General features: G+C 34.7%; 2 protein-coding genes across 5 annotated transcripts; one reads left to right on the top strand and one right to left on the bottom strand.

The window, feature by feature from the left end:
- Nucleotides 1–8,046: 8,046 nt before the first annotated feature.
- On the top strand, nucleotides 8,047–10,329 carry LOC127077519 (chaperonin-like RBCX protein 1, chloroplastic). The gene is made up of 6 exons (XM_051018723.1): nucleotides 8,047–8,754; nucleotides 8,859–8,953; nucleotides 9,450–9,567; nucleotides 9,712–9,728; nucleotides 9,814–9,876; nucleotides 9,981–10,329. The coding sequence occupies exons 1-6, from the start codon at nucleotides 8,601–8,603 to the stop codon at nucleotides 10,053–10,055; spliced, it is 522 nt and encodes a 173-aa protein (XP_050874680.1). The 5' UTR covers nucleotides 8,047–8,600; the 3' UTR covers nucleotides 10,056–10,329.
- A 1,954-nt stretch (nucleotides 10,330–12,283) lies between these two features.
- Nucleotides 12,284–19,880, bottom strand: LOC127077487 (uncharacterized). Of its 4 annotated transcripts, XR_007787313.1 has the most exons (18): nucleotides 19,576–19,880; nucleotides 19,309–19,397; nucleotides 19,120–19,210; nucleotides 18,632–18,758; nucleotides 18,349–18,529; nucleotides 17,854–17,998; nucleotides 17,676–17,766; nucleotides 16,310–16,368; nucleotides 16,158–16,235; nucleotides 15,742–15,825; nucleotides 14,997–15,175; nucleotides 14,223–14,351; nucleotides 13,810–13,882; nucleotides 13,475–13,560; nucleotides 13,116–13,200; nucleotides 12,867–12,955; nucleotides 12,708–12,767; nucleotides 12,284–12,598 (listed from the first exon to the last, which is right to left on the bottom strand). XR_007787313.1 is itself a non-coding variant. In XM_051018722.1 (16 exons), the coding sequence occupies exons 1-16, from the start codon at nucleotides 19,663–19,665 to the stop codon at nucleotides 12,947–12,949; spliced, it is 1,596 nt and encodes a 531-aa protein (XP_050874679.1). In that variant the 5' UTR covers nucleotides 19,666–19,880; the 3' UTR covers nucleotides 12,284–12,946. The 4 variants fall into 4 exon arrangements, 1 of the variants encoding a protein (XP_050874679.1); XR_007787304.1 differs by having other exon boundaries at nucleotides 12,708–12,955; XR_007787308.1 differs by having other exon boundaries at nucleotides 12,284–12,767.
- Between the last annotated feature and the right edge of the window lie 3,130 nt (nucleotides 19,881–23,010).

Here is a 23,010-nt window from a genome sequence, read left to right as displayed (position 1 = left end):
GATGTCACTTGGTACATTTGGCTTATTAGAAATGGAGTTGTATTTAATGGGAATGTAGGAATGGTCAACACAAGATAAAGGATTATTAGAAAGAACTCTATTGAATCTTAGAGAGTGTACTTCACTCGAGGTCTCAATGTCTCAAATTCTCAGATTTAAATTTTGTTAGATGCAAATTATTTATAAAAAAACACACAAAAAAAGTATAAATATTAAATAATAAAAATAAAACATAATTTTTTATTCAAATAATCGGCTTTTTCAAATTAATTTCTACAATAACATATGTTCCAAAAAAATTCTCATATTTTTACACACAAAAAATTCTCAAAATACCCTACTTTCACACAAAAAAAAATAGGACGAAGGGTTGTTGACAAACGAATTGGCGACCACTCTATATTTTATAATGGAGACGTCAATTAAATTGGCAACTGCACATGACGTTGTCAATTCAATTGGCGTCAGTGTATAAATTTTGAAGGGAGATGTGAGTTGGCTTGACACCAGTGTACATTGCGATTTTTTTTAGTATAAATAGAAGTGTCTCATACCATTTGCTTCACTTTATATTTCATTTCAAATTCTTCTTTCATTTTCATCCCTAACTCTATCATGATTGTTAAAAGATATGGGCATGTATGTTATTCCGCAACGAAACATCCGATAAAAATGCTTTTTTTGAACATCCAAAGCTTGGAGGATCTTGAAAGGAGTTTGAAAAGTTGGTTAGACTGAGAGATTAATGATGGAGAAAGAATTAGAAGTATTGAGAGACTTATTTCGTACATCTCAATTGCATATGACAATAATGTTATGCAACGTATGTGGGTGCAAGATAAAGATAACAATGATGTTAGGGATATGATATATGCAGCAGATGACATTGTTTTGATTGTTGTAATCTCTTAGACATGTTGTGGTGTTAAGTCTTTCTTATTCGTTGTTTGTGTTGTTGTTTTACGCGTATTTATTTTTGTATGCTATGTCTTGTGTTGTTCGTGTGTGAAAATTGTTTTTTAGGGAAATTTTTGTTATTTATGTTGTAACCAAAAGTTGATAATATATATATATATATATATATATATATATATATATATATATATATATATATATATATATATATATATATATATATATATATATATATATATATATATATATATATATATATATATATATATATATATATATATATATATATATATATAACAAGGTTACAAAAATTTAAAGAAAAAAATAAATGTTCATGTAGAACTTGCTCTAATGTTCAGACATTTTTTTCGATTGTGTTCGGATTGACGACATAAACAACATAATCTTATCATTTTATCAGTCATATTCATTTATGTTCTAATTTGTATGTTGTTAGGGTGACCCTTTTTCTTCCGCCACATGTTTTTCGTTGTGCCAAATTATGTCTCTTTGATATGCAGGTTAATAATCTTCCAATTCTACCACCGGAAAGCTATTGTTGTACATATTGAAAATATTTACAACTTTGTAAGCATCAGATATATGCTTGGAAGCATCTTGGCGAGCATTTGAACATGTCGCAATGGCATGGGAGCAAGGCATACAGAAGGTTTGAAATTTGCCACAATCGCACCAACCCCTATTCAGTTGGACTCGATAGCCTCAATTTGGCCCCTCGTTGTGGTCATGTGTTTCCTTTACACTAAAAGTGTGTCTATGACGGTCCTATGTTTCCTACTTTTAACTCACCTTCTGACCGCATATACGGGTTGCAAAAAATATCAGAGGATGGCTCATCGTCATCCAAGTTCAAGTTTATCATATGTTGAGGGGACAATATACATGACTTGGAGATAACAACGCTCGACGATCGTCATCTTCAGTGTTGGTGTTCAATAAATAATCGACTTGTATCTCACTTTCTTCTTCTTCATCATCAACAACATCGACTTGTGCTTCAGCTTTATCTGCATCCACATCTTCAGTTTCATTTGAATCTACGTCTTCAGCTTCATCTGAATATACAAATTGTTAAGACGGAAGAGTTTGTTAGAGTAAAGTATACAACTCAATATAGTTGAAACCAGAATGTCTCTCCGTTGTAGTGGGCATTAATAATGTATCTCGGTGCAGATGATATAGCTTGAGTACTTTGGTGTAAGAATGAAATGGTGTTGGTTTAGGTTGAAATGAGAAGGATCATGCAACTTTAATATTCATGCAGCATTCATTACACTCGCCAAGTCAATTGACGACTTCTACCAAAAATTTAAAGTTGTCAGCAATCAAAATGGCGTTACTACATGGACATGTGCTAGCTTCATGTGCATCTGCAAAACCTGTTAGAGAAGAAATAGCATGGGAATCCTGTCACACCTACGCCATGCAGCATGTGCAACCTGCAAAACCTAAGTACCATATTACGTCATCGATCCAATTGGTGACTCTTTGAGAAAATGAACGTGGTCGTCAATTGACATGGCACCACCAGTGATGCATGCATGGCTCACATTAAACACATACAACTACTCAAGTTATCATTTGTTCCCTATAAATACACATAAAATTGGTTATTTTTCATCATCAACAATAAATACTATTTTAACATTCTCACGGATTATCTCATTTGTAAGTGTCTAGAATGACTCTATTGACAATGGGTGAAATGCACAAAGGAACTGTTGCCAACATTGAGACTTATGTAAGTGTTTATTTCTCTACAATAGTTTATATTTCTTCTAACACATTATAAAAAAAAACGTTACAATTTTTTTTGTAGGATCCATCTAGGTTTCGTACTCGTGTCCACAAATATGTTACCTCTGACGTTTTGCTTGAACCTTATATTGAGCTCGCCGATTTTTAACATGTTAGCAAAATAATGTCTTACTCGGTTGATGCTAATTTTATACTAGCTTTACAAGAGAGTTGACTTCCCAACACTTTCTTTTTTCCAACCGATGAATATATCGTAACGTTAGAGGACGTGTACATGTTACTGGGGTTTCCTATTAAAGGTGAGACGGTCAATGGAAAACCCAACTTTGCAAATTCAATTTTCGAGGATCTTTTGGGTGTCGACTTGTTGGATGATAACCCGAGAGACCAAGGTATCTTACTTTCACGCCTTAAGAAATATTACAACAGTTTAACATTAAATGAAAATTCTACCGAAGAAAGGAAAATAATAAAAACTAGGTGTTATATTATGTTTTTAATTGGTTCATTATCATTTTCCGAAGATAGTGGTTCTAGTATGCATGTTATGTATTTACCCTTATTAAGACACTTAAATAAAATAGGAACATATAGTTGGGATTTCACTTGTTTGTCTTATTTGTATAGCTTTTTGAGTAAAAACGCAAAGAAAAACACGTCTACATTTTCTGGATGCGCCATTTTGCCTCAAGCATGGGGTTGGTCTAGATTGTCATCCCTAGTATCCATCAACCACAACAAATTTACATTCCCCCGTACGCACAAAAGTAAGTTAATAACATCATTTTCATTTACTTACTTTACCGATTATTATCTCTAACTAATTTATTTGAACTTTTTTGGTTTAGATGGTCAGCTCGTGGTATGACTTACAACAGATGTCCAAGACATTGTATCACTCAATATCGTAATGTCTTTGATCACCTTACAAATGGAGATGTTGTCCACTAAACGAATCAATTTATTTTTAATATTACTCATTTTATAATCTAATCTTTTTTTCTTCTACAATTCATTTGACGTCCATATCTAAACTTGGAACATCAACATGAAGTCATAGAGGAAGATACAGTTGTTTGGACTGCATATATGTCGATCGTCAAATTCACCACTGTGGAGATGCACCACAGTGACCGTGTCAAAATGCAGTTCAAAATGCTTCAAAACATCCCATATCCCCCGATGTGCCTCGAATAATGGCACAAATGAATTAATGAACAATGGAACTTTAACAATTGGAATGACTTCGCTAAATCTGAGTGTCGTAAATGGAGGAATCGTCGTGACCGTGTCTTACGTGACGCTTTGACTCCAACCCCGTATAGACCAACTAATACTTATATGGTTTGGTACAAATTGATTGCAACTGGGTTTGTCTCCGAAGATAGGTATATATACGACCCACGATAAACCACTTACACACAAGAAGCTTCAACATCTAACTCCCTAGAAAATTATCAGACCTATTACTCACAACCCCTACCCAACAAAATTATTGATCCATAAACACACAAACCTACAATCAAAATATGTCAGACATCCAACCTCAATACCAAGAGCGCCCCTCATACCATCGCCAACAAAATGACTATTATCAAGACACCCAAAATTCATATGTCCCCGACACAACATCCTTCCTTAGCCAAAACACCCAAGGAACATATAAAACCAACCTTTCCTCATAGCATATCCAAAACACCCAAACATCACAACAACCATATGACTATCAAACACCACAATAACCATTTCAACCTTTCTCCAACAATCGTTTACACCAATGTCCCCCTTCAATCGTCCAGGCCGCACACCAATGACCTCATCAACATATCCCAACTACTCTTGCATGAGTCACGAACTCATTTACGGCAGTGTGTCACTCTATACACAAGACTTCTTAGAAATACAAGAACTTCTTAGGGATTCTGGTGATGTTCCCGAGACTTCCATCATACTTTGAGGTTCTTATATTTCCCAATTAAATCTATTTTCCTTTCAATTCTTCTCTTTGATATTCAAATGCTTAGTTCAATTTCTCTTAGAGTTGATTGATTTATTTTGATGATTGTATGTTCTTTTACCTTTTATTGTGTTTGCTTAATCCACGTTTGTGTTATCATGTTTGCTTAATTCGTGATTGATTTAACTCTTCTTCTTAATTCAGAAATTAGGATTATATATCTTGTGGTGTCAATTGCTCTTGTTTGATTGATACTGTAATCGAAAATGGAATAGAGATCGCTTAGGAATTGGGAATTATTTTTGTCGATGATAAGTTGGTTTTTTTTTTGCGGAAACATGAATCAGTAGGTCAATCATTAGTGATTAGTTCTCCATGAATCATAAAAGCAATATTGTATCATGAAAATTCAGAATGAAACTACTGTAGCAGCGAAATTTCTCTTATAACAAAAGGGAAAATCGGGCCCTAATGGAAACCGACCCAAATTACAAAAACCGACTCAAACTAACTATTTTAATTAAGTATGAAACTTCAACGAATTATTCGATCCTCCTTCACTTCGAATCAGCTTTTGACTTCAACATAAAACTCATAGTTCTTTCTCTTATCTTTCAAACGCATATTAAAAGGCGTCAATTCGATTTTCAAAGCTCAAATTATGGTCTTCACAGTGAAAAAGTATCAAATAATTGTTTAAGTTAAAAATAAAGTATGAAAATAAAATAAAGACAGAAATAAACTTAAATATAAAACATACTAAAATAGTAAAATAATAGAATAAACTATAAAGTTGCTTAAGTATAATAGTAAAAGAAAACGCATCAAAATGCACTGATCAGTGATGTTCCTGAGACCTCAAATCCTCAAACACATGAAGTGAGTCAACAACGAGTGTGACGAGTTAAGGTAACTAGGGGGTGTGGAATCGGTGGCCGCGTATGACCAACTTGGTCGTCATTGTTAGTGTCTGTAAAAGTATTTTTAATTAAATATTAATATTTACTATTTATGTTTAAAAAATCACAATGTACACTGGTGTCAGGCCAATTGGTGTCTCCCTTAAAAATTTGTACACTGGAGTCAATTGAATTGACAACATCATATGCAATCGCCAATCCAATTGACGCCTCCATTATAAAATATAGAGTTGTCACCAATTCTCCTGGCAACAACACTCGTCTCAACATTTTTTTGTTTGAAAGTGGGGTACTTTACGAATTTTTTTGAAACATGGATTATTGTGGGAATTAATTTGAAAAAGTGGATTATTTAGGTAAAAAAATTCAACAAAAATCAAATTACTCTTACTAAGATATTATAAATATATAATAATAATATTATTAAACATCTCTCTTCAAATTCATGATGCGTTAACAGAAAATATCGAAAGTTTGTCAATTAAGAAACAAAAATATTTATTGGGATGTGTCTTTGTAAACAAATGAACAATATGCAAGGAGAAGGAGAGCAACATCAAAATAAGTGTTCTATGTTGGAGATGTTGACGAGTGAAGTGACAATCAATCTCAATGTGCTTGGTACGTTCATGAAATACTGAGTTATGAGCAATTTGAATGACACTTTTGTTATGACATTACATGAGAGTTGATTTAGAAAGAGAGACACATATCCAAAAGTAACCAACACAACCAAAGTATTTTAGTTGTGATGGATGCCACAACACGATACTCAATTTTTGTAGAAGAGTTGATACAATATCATGTTTCTAATGTTTTTAAGAAATAAAAGAGTCTACAAGAAATATACAAAAATTAGTGGTAGATTTACGATCAGTGAGGTCGCCAGCCTAATCAACATCAAGAATAAACATGTAACTCCAATGAGAATGATAAGGTGAATAAGAGACTCGGAAATTGGATTCCCCGGAGATAATAAAGAATGTGAAGAATAATTGGACAATGTACTATAGTGGAAAAGACAACAAACTGACTGATAACATGAACAACATAAGTAATATTGGATCTGATAATCATAAGGTATACCATACTACCAACCAAAGTATGGTACAAAGTGGGATTTGGTAGAATAACATCATCAAAATAAACATATTTCACATTCAATTCAATAGGACTATTTACTTCTCTAGTATCATAAAGACGAAATTGTTCAAGGATGTTGGCAATGTACTTAGATTGAGAAAGAAGGTAGTCTTTAAGAGAGAGTAGTCAACTTTAATCCCCAAGAAGTAGCAAAGAATACCTAAATCCTTCATCTCAAACTGCTTGTCTTAATGTAATTTCAAATCATCAATCTCATTAGCATCATCACATGTAAGTATCATATCATCAACATGTAATGAAAGTAAAATAATATCCAATAGCACGTTTTTAAAGAGGAAGACTTACTAATTTCCAAGCATATGTCTCGTACATAACAAAGATTACTTATGTCATAGTGTGTTGCCAAAGAGGATCAAGCATAACCTCTTTATAAAAAGAGTGCTCGGACAAACTTAATGTAATTTCAAATCATCAATCTCATTAGCATCATCACATGTAAGTATCATATCATCAACATGTAATGAAAGTAAAATAATATCCAATAGCACGTTTTTAAAGAGGAAGACTTATTAATTTCCAAGCATATGTCTCCTACATAACAAATATTACTTATGTCATAGTGTGTTGCCAAAGAGGATTGAGCATAACCTCTTTATAAAAAGAGGGCTCGAACAAACTTTGAATAAATGTTAAAAAAAGAAGAAAAAAACAGGGTAAATGGAATAGAAAAAATCATGCAATTGAATAAACTTACAGTCACAAATTATGTAGCAAGGAGGAGGGGGGATTAACAGTCGTGGAAGGTTGTTGAATTGTCGTGAGGACAAGAGGGATGTCAATATCAGGATTAGAAGTAGTTTAAATCTATGATTCTTTAAATTACGATCACTAAAATTATTATCATTAAGACTAAAATGATCAATATGGTTGAGTTCTAAACTACTAGTAATATGAGAATCAAAAGAGAGTAAAAAGGAATATGTTCAAGAAATACAACATGATGAGAAAAATAAAATTTTCTTTCGTGAAGATCATACAACGATAATCCTTTTAACCATCCTCATAACCAAGAAAACACATTGTAGAACGAGAATATAACTTACTATATTATATTTGAGGACAAAGAACAAAGCAAGTAGGGTAAAAAAATTCAAAGAATAACTAAAGATAGAATCAAGTGTTTAAAGGAGATAAACCTAATTTGATTAAAGATTAAATTCTATTAATAATAAAAGAATTTTTATTTTCTAAATTATGTTATGTTACTAAAACAGTCAGATGAATTAAAATATAATAAATAAAAATATATTAATAAAACATTAATACATATGACATTAATATTTTAAAAAAAAATATAGAAATATTGCAGAAGTAACAATTATTACTGTTAAGAATGTGAGATTTGGGCCTAACTCAACCCTACAAAACCAGTTAGTAGAATGAGGACTGCCCCCACTTATAAACACATGTTCAAGCCATATATTGTCCGACGTGGAACTCTTAATAATTACAAAATAGATAAGAGTTCTTCCAACTTCTAAAAATTAGAGAATTGCACAATTAATTTTAGTAATTATTATTTTGAAATTTTTATTGTGATTTTTAAAGGAAACTCACAATTTTTTTAAGAAATAAAGGAAATCCCTAAAATTTATGAGTCTCTATGATTATAGTCATAGGTAGATGGAACAGTGGGTTCCACCTAGGATGCAAAAGTCTCCACCTTTTCCACATAAGCTCAAAGATATTGTCTACATGATGGACTGAAGAAGCCTGTAGATATTTTTCAATATGTGGAGACCATAAGTTCTTAACCCACAATCATTGTATTTTCTGCCTTATATCACACACCTTAATATTTTCCTCCCCAAAAATAAAAGTCTTTCTTCAATTCACTACACAAATACTAAATCTGTTTGTTACCTATGGAATCCTCTTCAGCTATAACACTTTCTCATCTTCCTTATGTCTACCCTGCAATACCAAACACCAACAGAAAACCTACTTTTTGGCCAGCTGGCAAGCGAAGGAACTCTCAATTATCCACAAGGTTACATTGTAACAAGATGTTTGTACCTGGTCTGTTTACAGCTTCCTTTTTGTACTTGGTTGTTGTGATTTGTGACGTTTTATTGTATATGAGATTATCAATAATAGTGTGTACCATGGTATCTTGGATACAGGATTTGGTGAAGCATCACCGGAAGCAAAGGCTGCTCAAAACCTCCACAATTTCTTCACCTTCGTTGCTGTTAAAATCGTTGCTGCTCAACTTGAGGTTCTTCCCCACATAATTTGGCTTTGTTTTTATTTTTTTTTGCTTGTACTCTTGCTTTAACAGATTTCAAGTTACTGTTAATATGAGATTTCCTAGCAGAGAACTCGAAACTGACTTAACATGTGCCATAAGCTTCAAAGTACTCTACTCCTCTCCCTGTTAATATCCTATTTACTGCAATAAAAGTTTTACAAGGACATCCAATAATTTGCTGTCAAATTCATAAACAATGTGGCCATACATGATAATATTTGAGTTAATTAGCAGAGTAAAATATTTTACTTAGACATTTAATTATAGCTCATTGCATAAATATTTTATGAAGTAATATTATGACACTGACAAAATACATGAAAATATAATCAAACGCCTACCATAATTATTAACTTGAGTACTTTTAGGTGTTTAGTGGAACTAAATTAAACTGTTTTAAGTTGATACATCGTTGTTATTTTGATCATCAATATCATTCGTTATAATTATGTCTGACAAGCAGAGCTATAATCCTGAAGCATATGTTGAGCTAATGGAATTTGTGGGTAAACACCCGTTGGATGATGGCGACAAATTCTGCGCCAGTATGTTCAGAGAATCATCAAGACATAAGAACTTAGGTAAGTAAAGATATCAAGCTTCTAATCCTTAACAGTTAACAGTCAATTATCTAACCAACAACTATTCTATATGGTGATTGAACTGAATGAATTAAATCATGGAAAATGATACCATGTGGCTCTGGCATGGACACACTTGAATAGCCCTACGCATAATGGAGGTAAATGGATGACTTATTGTTTTGTTGCTTTTCCATCACTTATTAATCAAGTTTTGATTGAGTACTATGCTGCATTTTTATATAGGTGCGATCATCGTACAGCCAAAATGATTTTGAATGGGACAATATGAAGCGCCTAGCTTTTAAGGTTTGTAGTAATTTAAAAAAAATCTGTTCAGAGTATTGATTCTGCAAATTTACTTAACTTCATGTATAATGCATGAGAATGTTTCTAACCTTATCGTCTTGCAGATGGTCACTGAATCTAACACGAGGCTTATGAGGGACTATGTCTCTGAAACCAGCCGTGCTGAAACCGAGAAGTGAATAGTCCAGCAACAGAGCAAGAACCTTCATTCCCTCTGACTCTGGTCGAACAGGAGCTTGGGCTACATATTAATATGTATGAAAAGAAAGCAGAAAATGCCTTCACATGGTACTTGATAAATTGCATACCCTTAGCATGGTTATAATGATTAAAAATTCGAGTTAGACCATAAATGGTTGGACAAATCTGTAAGACAATTTGACAATCAACACACGCAGTGACTTAATGGAATATTTTTTTTACACACTAAATGGAATACTTGATGAACTTCAATCACGTGTAAAAAATGAAATTGTACAATTCAACTTTCTTTGAGAATTTTTCTAAATCTATTTTATAGTTTTAAGAATAATTCAATAAAACAGTTTTCACGACAAAAAAAAATGTAATTGTTAAGAATCCCACTTCGGATGATATATGGCCTGAACATGTGTTTATAAGCGGGGACAATCCTTACCTTACCATCCGATTTTGTATAGGTTCAACCATATTTCTTAACATGGTATCAGAGTCTGGTTTAAAGATCCGGTGGGCCACCTACAATGAGGTTTTCCCTATCGGGCCACTCACCATTTATTTCCACACTACCATATTTGTTAACCGTAAACAAAAGGGATGCAAGTATAGTATGCATTTTTAAGGCTTCAATTTAAAGAAAGCTTTTGAATGATTTTAGTGGAATATATACTCCTTCAAATCTTAAAGGGAAAACACTGTCCAGAGATAAGACAAGCAACGAGTATTACCTCCAACTCTCAATGTTTAAGAAGGATTTCACTCTGCAATACTTCTTTCATGATCTCCAACAAATTTGAATTTCAGTAATAGTGGCACACTCTTCTGATGGAACTAGTGGGCTGCATGACAGTGAGAATGTTGAAGTCAGTCCAAAACCACAATACTTACCCCCATAAGCCGTCCCTCAAGTCTGTGTCGTTGGTAGTCCGTTGTGTCTCTCACATCCTTCAGCAACACCAAACAATCCAATAGAGTTACAGCCAAGAGCTTGGATTTCTTGACCTCGATGGCTATCACCTTACCTTTGTCGTTCACCGTCCTGTCATCCCCCGACACTATCACTCGAAGTTGCTTCTACAGGCATTCGTGTAAGGGATGATACTTCTCACCGCATTGGAAACATTGTGCCTTGGCTCGCCGCTCCATAAGCTCAGAATAGGGCAAATGTTTAAGCCCTCTGTTGTGATTTCTTCAGTCATCTCTGTTGGTGCTCACTGAGTTAAAGTTTTAAGTGGAATTAGGTATGGAATTGGATGATCCACTCCTAATTTGAGACGCTCCAATTACGTTTGACCCAGTGTTGCTTCGGATTGGACCCGGGTTAGAACCTGACCCGGAATTCCATCTCCAATTGGGCCCCGATCCAGATCCACTCAGCCCACTCTGATGAGATCCAGTCCCTTTCCAATTTTTTCGATCCACCTCCTCGTGGTAATAGTGACCCTTGCAGCTCTGTTTCGACGTCACAGGCAAGCTTCATGGCTTCGTGGCTTGAATATGAGTACGAGGTATCCCAAATATTGTTCCTCCGGCAACCTTCCAACCTGAGATGATACATATTCAAACTGAGTTATGTATTCATCCACACTCCCAGATTGTTTCAAATCCTTCAATTCTTCAAATGGGTTGTCACACTGCCTGCCTCCATATCTCTCAATCAAAGCTTGCTTCAACTTCAGCAACGAAAGATTGTCCTCTGTTTCACACAGCAAATTGAACCAATGAATGGTCGCACCTTCCATGCCCAACTTCGTCAATCTGATCTTCACTTCCTCCGACGTTCCTTGAACTTTAAAGTACGTTGCAGTCCGCATAATCACCCCACAGGATCCTCACTGTCGAACGACAGCAGCTCCACCTTTTCACTGCTATTTTGTACTGTTACTGACTCTTCCGAGAAGGGTGGTGGATCTCCTTGTTCCGATGACGGTCGCTCCCTCATCTTCGCAAATTCAATCATCATCATATCACGAATATCTCCCATCATCACCACTCGAAACTCCCTTAATTTGTGACGCACAGAACCTTCCCTCTCCTCAATTCGTGTTTCGACTGCGTCCATTCGGTCATTCATCTTGGGTGGCATGAACACAAAATCACCGGTATCTCTCGAAGATCCGGTAGGTCGGACCAAAGATGGAACTCACAGAAAATTAATTGATAAAACAGTAAAAAAGATTATAACAAGGTTGGATAAATAGAATAGAGATGGATAAATAGAATGGTGATTATTAAATTAATTGGATAGATTGGATAGATAATCAGTTACAAGTAATCACGAGTAGTAGCTCCTCCAGAGAAAATATTCTCCTATTACAATTTCAACCATAAAAATGATAACCTCCTACTACCTTTCCTTCACAATATATTCCCTCATTCTGTAACTCCCCACTTACTTGGACTTTGGGTGTCATTTCCCTCTAGACCTTTCTTTCCTCTACGTGTGTAAACCTACCGCACAATTGGTTTGGGCCTGACTTCAGCGATCTCATTGTCATGCAGCCCATTAGTTCCATCATCTTCACTAAAGGATATGATATGTTTTCAGTATGGTATAAACATAACAATATCACATTATACTGCTTTAGTTTTCCTAAGCATGAACTATTCATCCTAGCTTTTTTCTTATATACCTTTTGTAAGAGTAGCATCATCAATGACAAAAATAACATGGAAGTTTAGAATTCTGTTTCCTGTCGTATTTCACCAACAAATTGGATTAGATACCTATTCAGCTGCCTTGTATTATCTGTACAGAAATATCAATAATTAAAACTACAAGGTTCCTCAACTGTGGACTTGTATGCATTCGTTCCATTGTTTTGATAAAAGCATCAGGTAAACTCTGAGAAGAAGACGTATTTATTATTTGTCACTCTGGCTGCAAATGATAGCAAAGAGGTTAAGACTTGAGAGAGGTAAAAAGGACAGGATAATCGGAATAAGGTTGTCTGCGGTCAACTATCTTTGTTTACAAACCACCAGCACATCTTGGATTTTTCTTAATCAAACATGCATCGAAATTAAGCAGAAGCCATTACCTCAACATGGCGTTGAAGATTACTTGAAGCATGGATTACGCCGTTGCTGAAGTATGAATGAGCATATTCTTCTATGTTATCCAGACTGCAATTAGATGTTATCATCAGCATACACAATAAATTTGATCAAGTAAAAAAATTGAAATTGAATTTATCTTATTCAAAGCTATCCATATGGATATTATAAATACAACTATACAAGTAACCCTAGAAGCATGAAATGACACATACAGTCACTGCTCCTTTCATCGGAAAGATTTATCTAAAGAATCAACAGAAAATTGGCATAAAATACAAAAAGATGAGCATGTTTAGGTAAGAACAAAAACAGGTTCCAGAATTTTCAAGAGCATGATTACCTATATACATAGTTCACCATGATGCCTCCACTTTGAGAAAGGCCTTTTTCTGATAGGTCTGCCATCCAATTTATTCTTTCAACCATCTGTCCCATATTGAGAAAAAATAAGTGATTCGTACGAGTCTGTTCAAATTACAGTTGCGGGTTATTTGAAATGGAACAGAGCTTTGAAGCATAAAAACTTCCACTTTTGTATGCAGCAAGAAACAATGTCAAGATAATAATCCATAATGTCTTATCATTAATGATAAAACCATCCAAGATGTCAAAACAAATGGCAGTGTATAATGTGCTAATCACAACGAAAATGCCATTTATGCTTGCAATGCATACCGCTCCATTTTGCAAGTGGAAATTTGCTACAGAGTCCAAAGCTTTTCCTCTTTTCTTCTCTAGCAGAAGGTATCTGTGATAAAATAAAAGTATCACATTTCTGATTAATAAATTATAGAGAAACACTTGCATAGAAACACACCTAAATCCATATTCTTAGAAATATTCAATAAGAAGAGAGAAAAAATTTAATTTATTTAAAATTTAATTTCTTTTTTAATTGGAATCATGGGGGTGGTTGTGATATGGAGAGAGAAAATTTTATTTTTATTTGTTAATTAATAAAAAAATTGTGATTGATTGTGTGTATAACTACGTGTTATGGTTGTTTCTATCTAAGAATTTTCCTAAATTATAAACTATGGGTGTAGTCAGCTGCCTAGCGCAATGCAATTGTAATACATTTGCAGTACCTGGCACATAAACACATCAAAGGGGGATTTAGTGCTGACAAAGTTTCCGGAGAATGGATCCATTTGTAGGATGTAGAAGTAAGAAGGTTGAATAGCACTTCCATTCCGTTTTTCCCTGTGGCAATATCTCTGCAGCACATACTGATATTAGTCCCTTTAAACTGACATCGGAGACAAATTAGCAAAGCAAATAGAAGTTACAATAAACACTATTAGTATTTGCCATCACTAATGGCTAACGCACATGGCAATAGATATTCGAGTACACTGCAGTCATTATAGACTTCTTAGCTAAAGAATAAAATATATAAAAAAATGTGTAAGGGAAAAAAAAATAGTAAACCAAGTGTAGCATAGATGAACAAGGGATACACGAGATAAAATATGATTAGAAACACAACTACTAGAGAGAAAATTGGGGCAGCTTCCAATTTAAGGGGGGAAATTAAAATCTGATCTTAGGTGGCTTGGACATAAACCCTCGCAACATATGTGAACAGGATTAACCATATTGAGAATAGTTGGATCAAACCATTAAGAGATATTTAAAGACCAATTTCTATTTTTGAACTTATACACAATAGGAATCATAGTGGCCATGCCATGATGATATGTCCACATAGTTGGAAAATGTTTAGTTGTTGTATTACATGTATTAAAGCAGTTTTCAAGATTGCATTCTGAAACTTCCATACAACTTACCAATGGAGTTGGAAAAGAATATCCAAGAATATCATAACATAAAACCATGAGATACAACAGTATGTGGCTTACTTAGGCAAACTCATAAGTGCTTCTTCTTCATCAGGTTTAAGTATGTTCTCAAAGAATGTGGAAGCAGATCCCTCGGCCACTGGTTGTGACATGTCTCCTTCAGCAAGCACTGTTTGAGATGCCAACTTGGATAAGAGCCATGTCATGAATCCTGGGATGGGACTGAGAGTTGCAAAGGTCTGCACATAAATTGATCAGTGATCATAGATATGGGAGAGACTAACGTAAAGTTTAATAAATTTAAGATATTGCAGTATCCTCAGAAACACATAATTGTCAAGGAATTTTCACAACATTAATGTTCAACAACTATTGGGGATAAGCATAATAGGTTCAGTTTCTACTCTTCTTCAATGATGGAAACAAGATATCATTTTGAGAAAGAAAAAAAACGTGTTAGAAATTGCCATGTGCCTTTTAGGTCTAGCACTCTTTTGAGAACACTGACTCCATAAATATGCAGCTTTGGGATGACGAAAAAGTTTAAGGACGAGAATTTAAAAAAAGAAACCAAAATGTTGTACTAAGAAAAACTTCGATCAAATTCAAAACAGATACGCTTTTTGTTGTAAACAATACCATTCATATCAAAATCAAGAAACGATTAATTAAATCATGAGTTAAAAAAACTTAAGATGGATGTTAAGTAAAAAGTTACATGTCTCCAAATTCCATGAAGCAATAAATTTCATTTGGTTCCGCCCTTTAAATTAAGACAGCTCCACAAAATTGGTAAAATGCTTACAGAAATATGTGGCATCTCTCTTTTCACCAGTTTTACAACACGTTTGATAAGAAACTTTCCCAAGTTGATCCCCGCTAAGCCAGGCTGCAAAATTTTCAGAACTATGCAAATCAGAAATAAAATTATCTCCAGCATTATTTTTCTTCCTGGATTCAGAAGAGGTATAAACTCAAAAGTAAACAAATCTAAGGTGCATACATGAATAAACAGATCAAGGAAGGCAAAAGGAAAATCAAGCAAAAAGTAGCAATAAATTCCAGTGAGATATCAAAAAAGTCAAGAATGAGGCATAGTGTGCTTTTCACTGAGGATGATACTAGTTAATGTCGACATGATGAAAGAATAGAATTAATAACTTTTTTTATTTATAGTCAAATTTCCACCATTTGTAACTTTTCATTTAACATATAGCATACCTGAGTTGATGATATAGAGTAAAACAATGCACTTGTTGCCTCACTTTCAGGTATAGGAGGGCTATCCCACAAAACTTCCTGTGAACAAAGAAATATTGATTAAAAGGGTACTGAAAAAGGGTTTGTTTTAGTTAAATTTAAACATAATTAACCTGTATAGTTTGAGCCACATTCTTCATTAGTGCAACTTCAATGAAAATCAAAGGTTCGCCTAAGGAGAAATAAAAAATCAATCCACATAAAATAGTTTAACTTAAACATACTTGAGAAACATTGAGAATAGACTTTTACAATCAAACAGAAGTTCTGTGAATTGTTTGGGACAAAGCACTCATCTTCCTTGAAATTGATATACATAAAAGAATAAATACATTTTATATTTTCAAGAACAATAGCAAAAAATTAGACTATTTCATATGATTCTAATTTTTCAATGATACCCTAGCTCCCATAATTCCCAATCGCAATGTACGCACTAATCATTGTCAATATTTCCAACAAACATGTCATGAGAATAATGTTACTCCCTCCGTCTCATAAAAAATATCCTATTTGAACAATTCACTGTTCTTAAGGAAATGATTGGATGTGTTGGTTTTGATGATAAATTAATACCATTGACTAGAATACCCCTATTAATTGTAGTTAAAAGAGTGGTTGGATAAAGTGAAAGTTAATAAATAGGGGTATGATAGTGGAAAAATAATAATAAATGTTGCATTGATATTGTAAATGGACAATTATTTTGAGACAGAGAAAAAGTGCAAATGAGACACTTTTTATGAGATGGAGGGAGTATATGATTGAGTACTATTTAAGCAATACAATCACCACGAGAGCTGCCATTGTTCTATAATAATAATTCTATCTGTAGTGCTGTCACTTGCTGACTTGATGCATTGCAGACTCATATCTTAAATACAGGCTAAATAGCGCTAAGATGTTAAATAAAAAGTGGTTAATAAAATATAATAGGATATTGCATTATTAGATAAGCTTATATGCCAACCAAAGTCTTTTGCTCACCAAATGAGTTGACTAAATAGATCAAACAATGTCAAATGTCCAGTCATAAACCATGTTCAATGATAGACCATTAAAATCCAAATATCTATTAATGACGTGGTCTAAATTTTTTCTCTTTATTATTCTTTTATCTCTAGCTATTGGACTTTCCTCTATCAAGTCTACCATCCTTATTAGTGCTTCTATGGGTCTTCTCCATACTTGTCAAACTATTTAAGATGAAAATCTACCTTCTTTTCCACATTAGATGCTACCCTACTTTCTCTTTAATGCTTTAGTTCCCAATCATCAGATATGGTTATAGTTATTTGAAATATTTTGGCTATCAAGCATCGCAAGTAAAGTCTTTAAATAGAGATCATCTACGAAAACTCTATTGCTGTCAAGGTGTACCAACCTAACTTAAAGAGAAACCAAACAAAAACAAATTCCATGGACCAGATATAGCCAAGAATCATCTTTCAATAAAAAAGTGTACGAAGAACTGCTGACCAGGAATTGCTGGATGTAAATATCCAAAACAACGACGTCCAATTCCAAGCCTTCTCTTAAGATCTAGAAGGTTGCTTATAGGGTGCACAGCCTACACAAGATAGTGAATATTATGCATACAACGGAAGAGTAGAGCTGCACAATATGAAAATTCAAGAGATGAAAAAGAGAGAAGTACTTCATAAGCAACAATTTTCTCCAGCAGGGAAGCAGGATCATCCCATGTAATTTGGTGTAGCTCTAATGCAGCAGGACTGAGCCATGTACTAAGTTTTTCTTTTAAACAAGAATCCAATGCTCTCAGAGAAGCAATATTTTCCTCTCTGCATAATGGAAAAATTGTACCATCATATTCAAGATTCCAGGAAAGCAGAATAGAACCCTTGTTTTATCTTTCTTTTATCTTTTCCCTAGGAATTTCATCAATTGTAAGCACTTGCATTTGAACATTTTATACTTTTATTTTAAGGTCTTCATGGCAAAAAAGACTTGTGCAGAAGTCTGTACGATAATCGGTATGTGAGTGCTCAAACATAGAATACACTAACTTTTTAAATAGCAACAATTAACTGAGATGTCTTTTATTTTCTCAAACTATCATTGTATGATAAGCTACTCATGAGACATAGGAATTATTCAAACAATAAGCATGGAGCATCAAAAACTAACTCACGTGAGAATAGACAAGATATTTGCTCGAAGAATGGATAAGAATCTCAACCCTCCAGGATGTGTGTTGAGTCGATCAAAGAGAACTTCATAAACTGGCTGTAGGGCATGCCTCAAATTCCGTTCAATGCGATAGAAAGAAGAAAACAAGCCTTCTTCTTCAGATCCGTTCGCTTGAGCTTTGTCTGCCAACCCCAAACACTTCTTTCACAAATCAATACACAGTTTTGAAAGTAATAATGCGAGAGTTACACACATGCACATTCACATTAGTACAAATCACTTACCAGCAGGAAGTTCAAGTCCAAGATACTGTTTTATCAGTTCGCGAACTTGTGATCTATTGAGATCATAGTCTCTAGCAAGGACAAGGAGCAACTTGCGGCGGTTTTCATCAGAAAGTGTAAAATAGCCCTACATTATTACCAGCTTATATGTTACAATCATATTTTTCACACATATACTCATGGATGCTATTACATTGTTAAAACGTTAGTTGACTGATAAAACCAATTATCTACTACAGTAGACAGTTATTATAACATATAATGAAGTTAGCTTAATCGGTTAACTCTATAGTAAACTTGTATTATTGTATATAAACACCAACAAGACACTCTACTACTCCGGATAATCATTATCGATCAGAATTCAGTTTAACTTTCCTCTCAAATTACCAAAATTCGCCACATTATGGAAATGAAATAAGCACTAATAATAACAAAATCAAATAAGAAAGTTTTATGGCATTAAAAATCTTTTAATACTAAATTACCTCAGAGAAGTTATTAAGCACATCATCTAGAACCTCCGTTTTGTTCATTGAAATTGCAGACTGCATTGAGGCATTGACGCGCTTAAACTCACTGAATAACAACAATAGAAAAATAATCATAACCATGCAAATTCCAATTTTCAAGTATGTGAAAATGGAAATTGATTAAAAAGTAAAACTATGAACAACCTCTCGGAGTTTCCTGAATCATTAGGTGCTGAATTCCCTTCTGTTGGCGGTTTGTGTGAGTTCTGCTGCTGCATTTTGCTCGCTGCGTTCTGTTATACATTAATCACAATCAAATGAACCAAAATTCAACAGAAATCAAATTCAAAAATCAAATTAACGCACAGAATCGATTAATTGTTTAGAAATAGAATCAAAACAGTGTGTGAAGAAAGAATTTAGGTGAAATTGAAAGATTGGAAGTGAATTAGAAAAAGCGAGATTACTAACAGTTGTAGGGAGAGGAGAGAGAGAAAGGTTAGGTCGATCGTGAGGCTTCATTCTGGCGCGCATCAAAATTGATAAAGCTTTCTTGTTCATTTTTTCTGTTAGTATTTATATGCGAAATGAGAGCGTGTGTGTGATTGTGTGAGAAATCGTAATCAGTGGACAATATAATGGATCTACTATGCTTCCGAATGTTTGTTGAATAGTTAGCATCGGTTTTTTGGCGAGATGACTTTATTCTTTTCATTTCCACGTTTTGTTGAGTGTTGCTTGCAATCTTTCCCAAACACCTGTTTATTCATTACGGGTCTATGCTCCATCCGACCGGTCCAAGCAGGTGATTCGGATAAGAGCATTCCTTTATTCATCCTATACAGTAAAAAAAATCTAAATTTTGGAAATACAATCTCCAAAAGTCTATCTCTTGAGTGAGTGTTAGCCGGAATTCTTAACTAACTGAGTCAATAGTTGATGGTCATAGCTCCGTTGAAATTATTAAGTGTTTCAAGTTTAAACGAAAAGCGTCGACATACTGACTGTATCGACATGTCAGTTTGATTGACCTAGGTGAAGTCGAAGTCAAGAACCGTTTGGAGAAGTCGCGGGAACAGATCCATGCGATTATGATCACTCCTTTTTTTCAAACATGTTCAGAATTTTGAAAGATCACATAGCAACCCTTCGACACGACGTATTTAAGGGTTAAGGACTTAGAATATTTTTTTAAGTTCAAAGAACGTGATTTGGAGATATCTCAACCTTCGACAAGAGCGGTTAAAGTGTTCTTAAGTGGTTATCAACACGGTTATCACCACGTTTCGTTTTGGTTTTCAGCAGTTTCTCTTTGAAGACGCGTGGAAGTAAGTTAGAGCAAAGCAAGCCCACGTAGTAGAACACGCGTCGAGCATGTAGCCAACAACTGATGTCGACGACTATTTTAAGACTAATATATAATGCATGCTTGTGCATTATATTCGAGGTCGCAAATTCTCATTCATTCTCTATAGAACTAGAGTACTCATGCCATCGCGCAAAATAGTTTGTGAGAAATATGAGTCTGTATCCACTATTTAAATTCGCTGCAAAGCTTTTGTATTTCAAGCATTTATAATTAATGTCATTTACTTCATTTATTTTGATTAGCTATTTATCTTTATCCAAAGTTTATTGCTTGCATTCAGTTGATTTATTGTCTGAGCCGAGCGTTTTAAATCTAAATCACACACTTTTCATTGTATATTTTCTTTACACAAATAGTCTTTGAGATTTTTCAAGTTAATCTTTTATAAGTGAACTAAACTTGTGATTGTTTACTAAAAATACCAGTAAACAAATTGGCACGCCCAGTGGGACCCCTTTGTGTAAAAAGTTTATTTTTGTAGAAAAGTTGTGTTCTTTTTGTTCAATTTTGTTTGTTCTTTGTTCATAAAATGACTATGGTTATCGAGTGTGTATGGTTTAAGGAGTGGTAAGACTCTCCCTAAAATGGCACGTCCACCGTCTAGAACATTGCCTCATCCCCAGAACAATGTTTCAACCTTAGAAGAACCATCAGATGCATCGCCGGTTAGTCATGTAGGAACTTCAACTTTTGTTGGAGAAATGCCTATCGTTATAGATCAGATAACTAAGTCGAATGTATCACCAGAAATGGTGGTATCCTTACCGCGAGTAACAAGTGTGTCTATTATCCCTATGGATGAGAGTAATCACGAAATAGTTAACATGCTTACACACCAAATAGGAACAGTGTTTAATTCGTTGATTCATAACACTAATCACAATCACCAATAATTGGCACAATAAATGAGTCGAATCGCTGACTTTTTTGGCGCTCCTCAAGCTCCTATTCAGCAAGTGCCTAATAATCAGATACCACAAGAAGCAATACTTGTCGAAACACCTATATATGGGATAGTCGAAGGTAATGTGGGCCAGAATGGCCCTGAGGTAGTGTTGGTGAATAGAAATCAAGATGCATACCAAGTAGTTAGAAGTGCTCAACAAAACAATTTTGGGGGCAGAACAATATAACTAGTGTGGTCGAGCGGATTTTGGCCCATAACGGCCTTAATATCGGTCTACATAGACCAAAATTTGTCTTTGCATTGCATATTGAATTACCAAGGGGTTGGAAGATCCTCAAGTTCACTAAGTTTGCAGGGGACACTAATGAGTCTATTGTTGAACATGTGGTGAGGTGTTAGTCAGAGGCAGTAGACATAGTCAATAATGAGATTTTGAAGATGAAATTATTCCCAAATTCCTTGACTAAAAATGCTTTCACATGGTTTACTACCTTACCCCCACTACGCCAAAAACTGGAATAGACAGCGCCCCTTAGAGGGCGCTTTATTACAAAAGCGCACTCTAAAGTGAAGAGAAAAAATAAGGAGCATACTATTGGAATAGACAGCGCACTTTAGAGGGCGCTTTTGTAACAAAGCGCACTCTAAAGTGAAGCGAAAAAATAATGAGGAAATGGAGGGACACCAATAGAGGACGCTTTATTGAAAATGCCCTCTAAGGGTAACCTTAGAGGGCGCTTCTAAAAAAGCGCTCTCTATGTCCATGTACATTTCCAGTTTATAAGGCGCTTTTGGAAAGTCTTAGAGAGCGCTTTTAGAAGCGCCCTCTTAGGCCCCCTTTAGAGGGCGCTTTTGTAACAAAGCGCCCTCTAAAGTGAAGCCAAAAAAAAATGGAGGGACAACAATAGAGGGCGCTTTTGTGAAAGCGCCCTCTAAGGTTACCCTTAGAGGGCGCTTTTGAAAAAGCGCTCTCTAAGTCCATGTACATTTCCAGTTTAGAAGGCGCTTTTGGAAAGCCTTAGAGAGCGCTTTCAGAAGCGCCCTCTTAGGCCCCCTTTAGAGGGCGCTTTTTTTAAAAAAGCGCCCTCTAAGGTCCCCTTTAGTAAACATTAAAATTATAACATATACTGCATGTCTCTTTATTTTCCCTCTCTATAAGCTATTTCGTTTACGTAACTGGGTTTTCTCTCAACTGCGATTACTCTCTACTGCGATTACTCTCGTCCTCTGTTCGTTCTCCCTCCCTCACCGTCATCGTCGCCGTTCGTTCTCCCTCCATCACCGTTCACGTTCACTGCGTTAACCTCTTCCACCGTCACTGTTCACTTTCTTCTCCATCGTTACCGTCACCTTTAAGGTATTTCTCTTCTCCATCGTTACCGTTCACTTTCTTCATGTGTTTGATTAGGGCATTTTCTAAACTTAGTTTTTCATTTTGTGCATTATGTTGATTAATGTTGTTTAGGGCAAACTGAGTTTTTTATTTCTGATTGAAAACTGATATATTTGAAGTGTGTTTGAGCTTGTGCTTGGAAGTTTGATGATTATGGATGCAAGTTTGTTCATGTTCCAAACACCATAAGTTTGCATTGGTCTTTTGCATGCAGTAGGTGTGTGTGAGTTTGTATTC

This window comes from Lathyrus oleraceus, chromosome 1 (assembly GCF_024323335.1).
Source record: "Lathyrus oleraceus cultivar Zhongwan6 chromosome 1, CAAS_Psat_ZW6_1.0, whole genome shotgun sequence".
In the NCBI taxonomy this organism is placed as follows: domain Eukaryota; kingdom Viridiplantae; phylum Streptophyta; class Magnoliopsida; order Fabales; family Fabaceae; genus Lathyrus; species Lathyrus oleraceus.
The sequence above is the reverse complement of the archived record's forward strand: the minus strand, read 5'-3'. Positions and strand labels throughout refer to the sequence as shown.

Bases quoted from the DNA above. Each gene is read 5' to 3' on its own strand.
- LOC127077519 (XM_051018723.1), top strand. From the start codon at position 8,601: ATGGAATCCTCTTCAGCTATAACACTTTCTCATCTTCCTTATGTCTAC. The intron at 8,954-9,449 runs GTTCTTCCCCAC...TCTGACAAGCAG, and splicing joins TCGTTGCTGCTCAACTTGAG to AGCTATAATCCTGAAGCATA. The intron at 9,877-9,980 runs GTTTGTAGTAAT...ATCGTCTTGCAG, and splicing joins TGAAGCGCCTAGCTTTTAAG to ATGGTCACTGAATCTAACAC.
- LOC127077487 (XM_051018722.1), bottom strand. From the start codon at position 19,665: ATGAACAAGAAAGCTTTATCAATTTTGATGCGCGCCAGAATGAAGCCT. The intron at 18,759-19,119 runs GTAATTTAGTAT...GTAATAATGTAG, and splicing joins TGCTTAATAACTTCTCTGAG to GGCTATTTTACACTTTCTGA. The intron at 13,883-14,222 runs GTACTGCAAATG...ATTTTATCACAG, and splicing joins TTGATGTGTTTATGTGCCAG to ATACCTTCTGCTAGAGAAGA.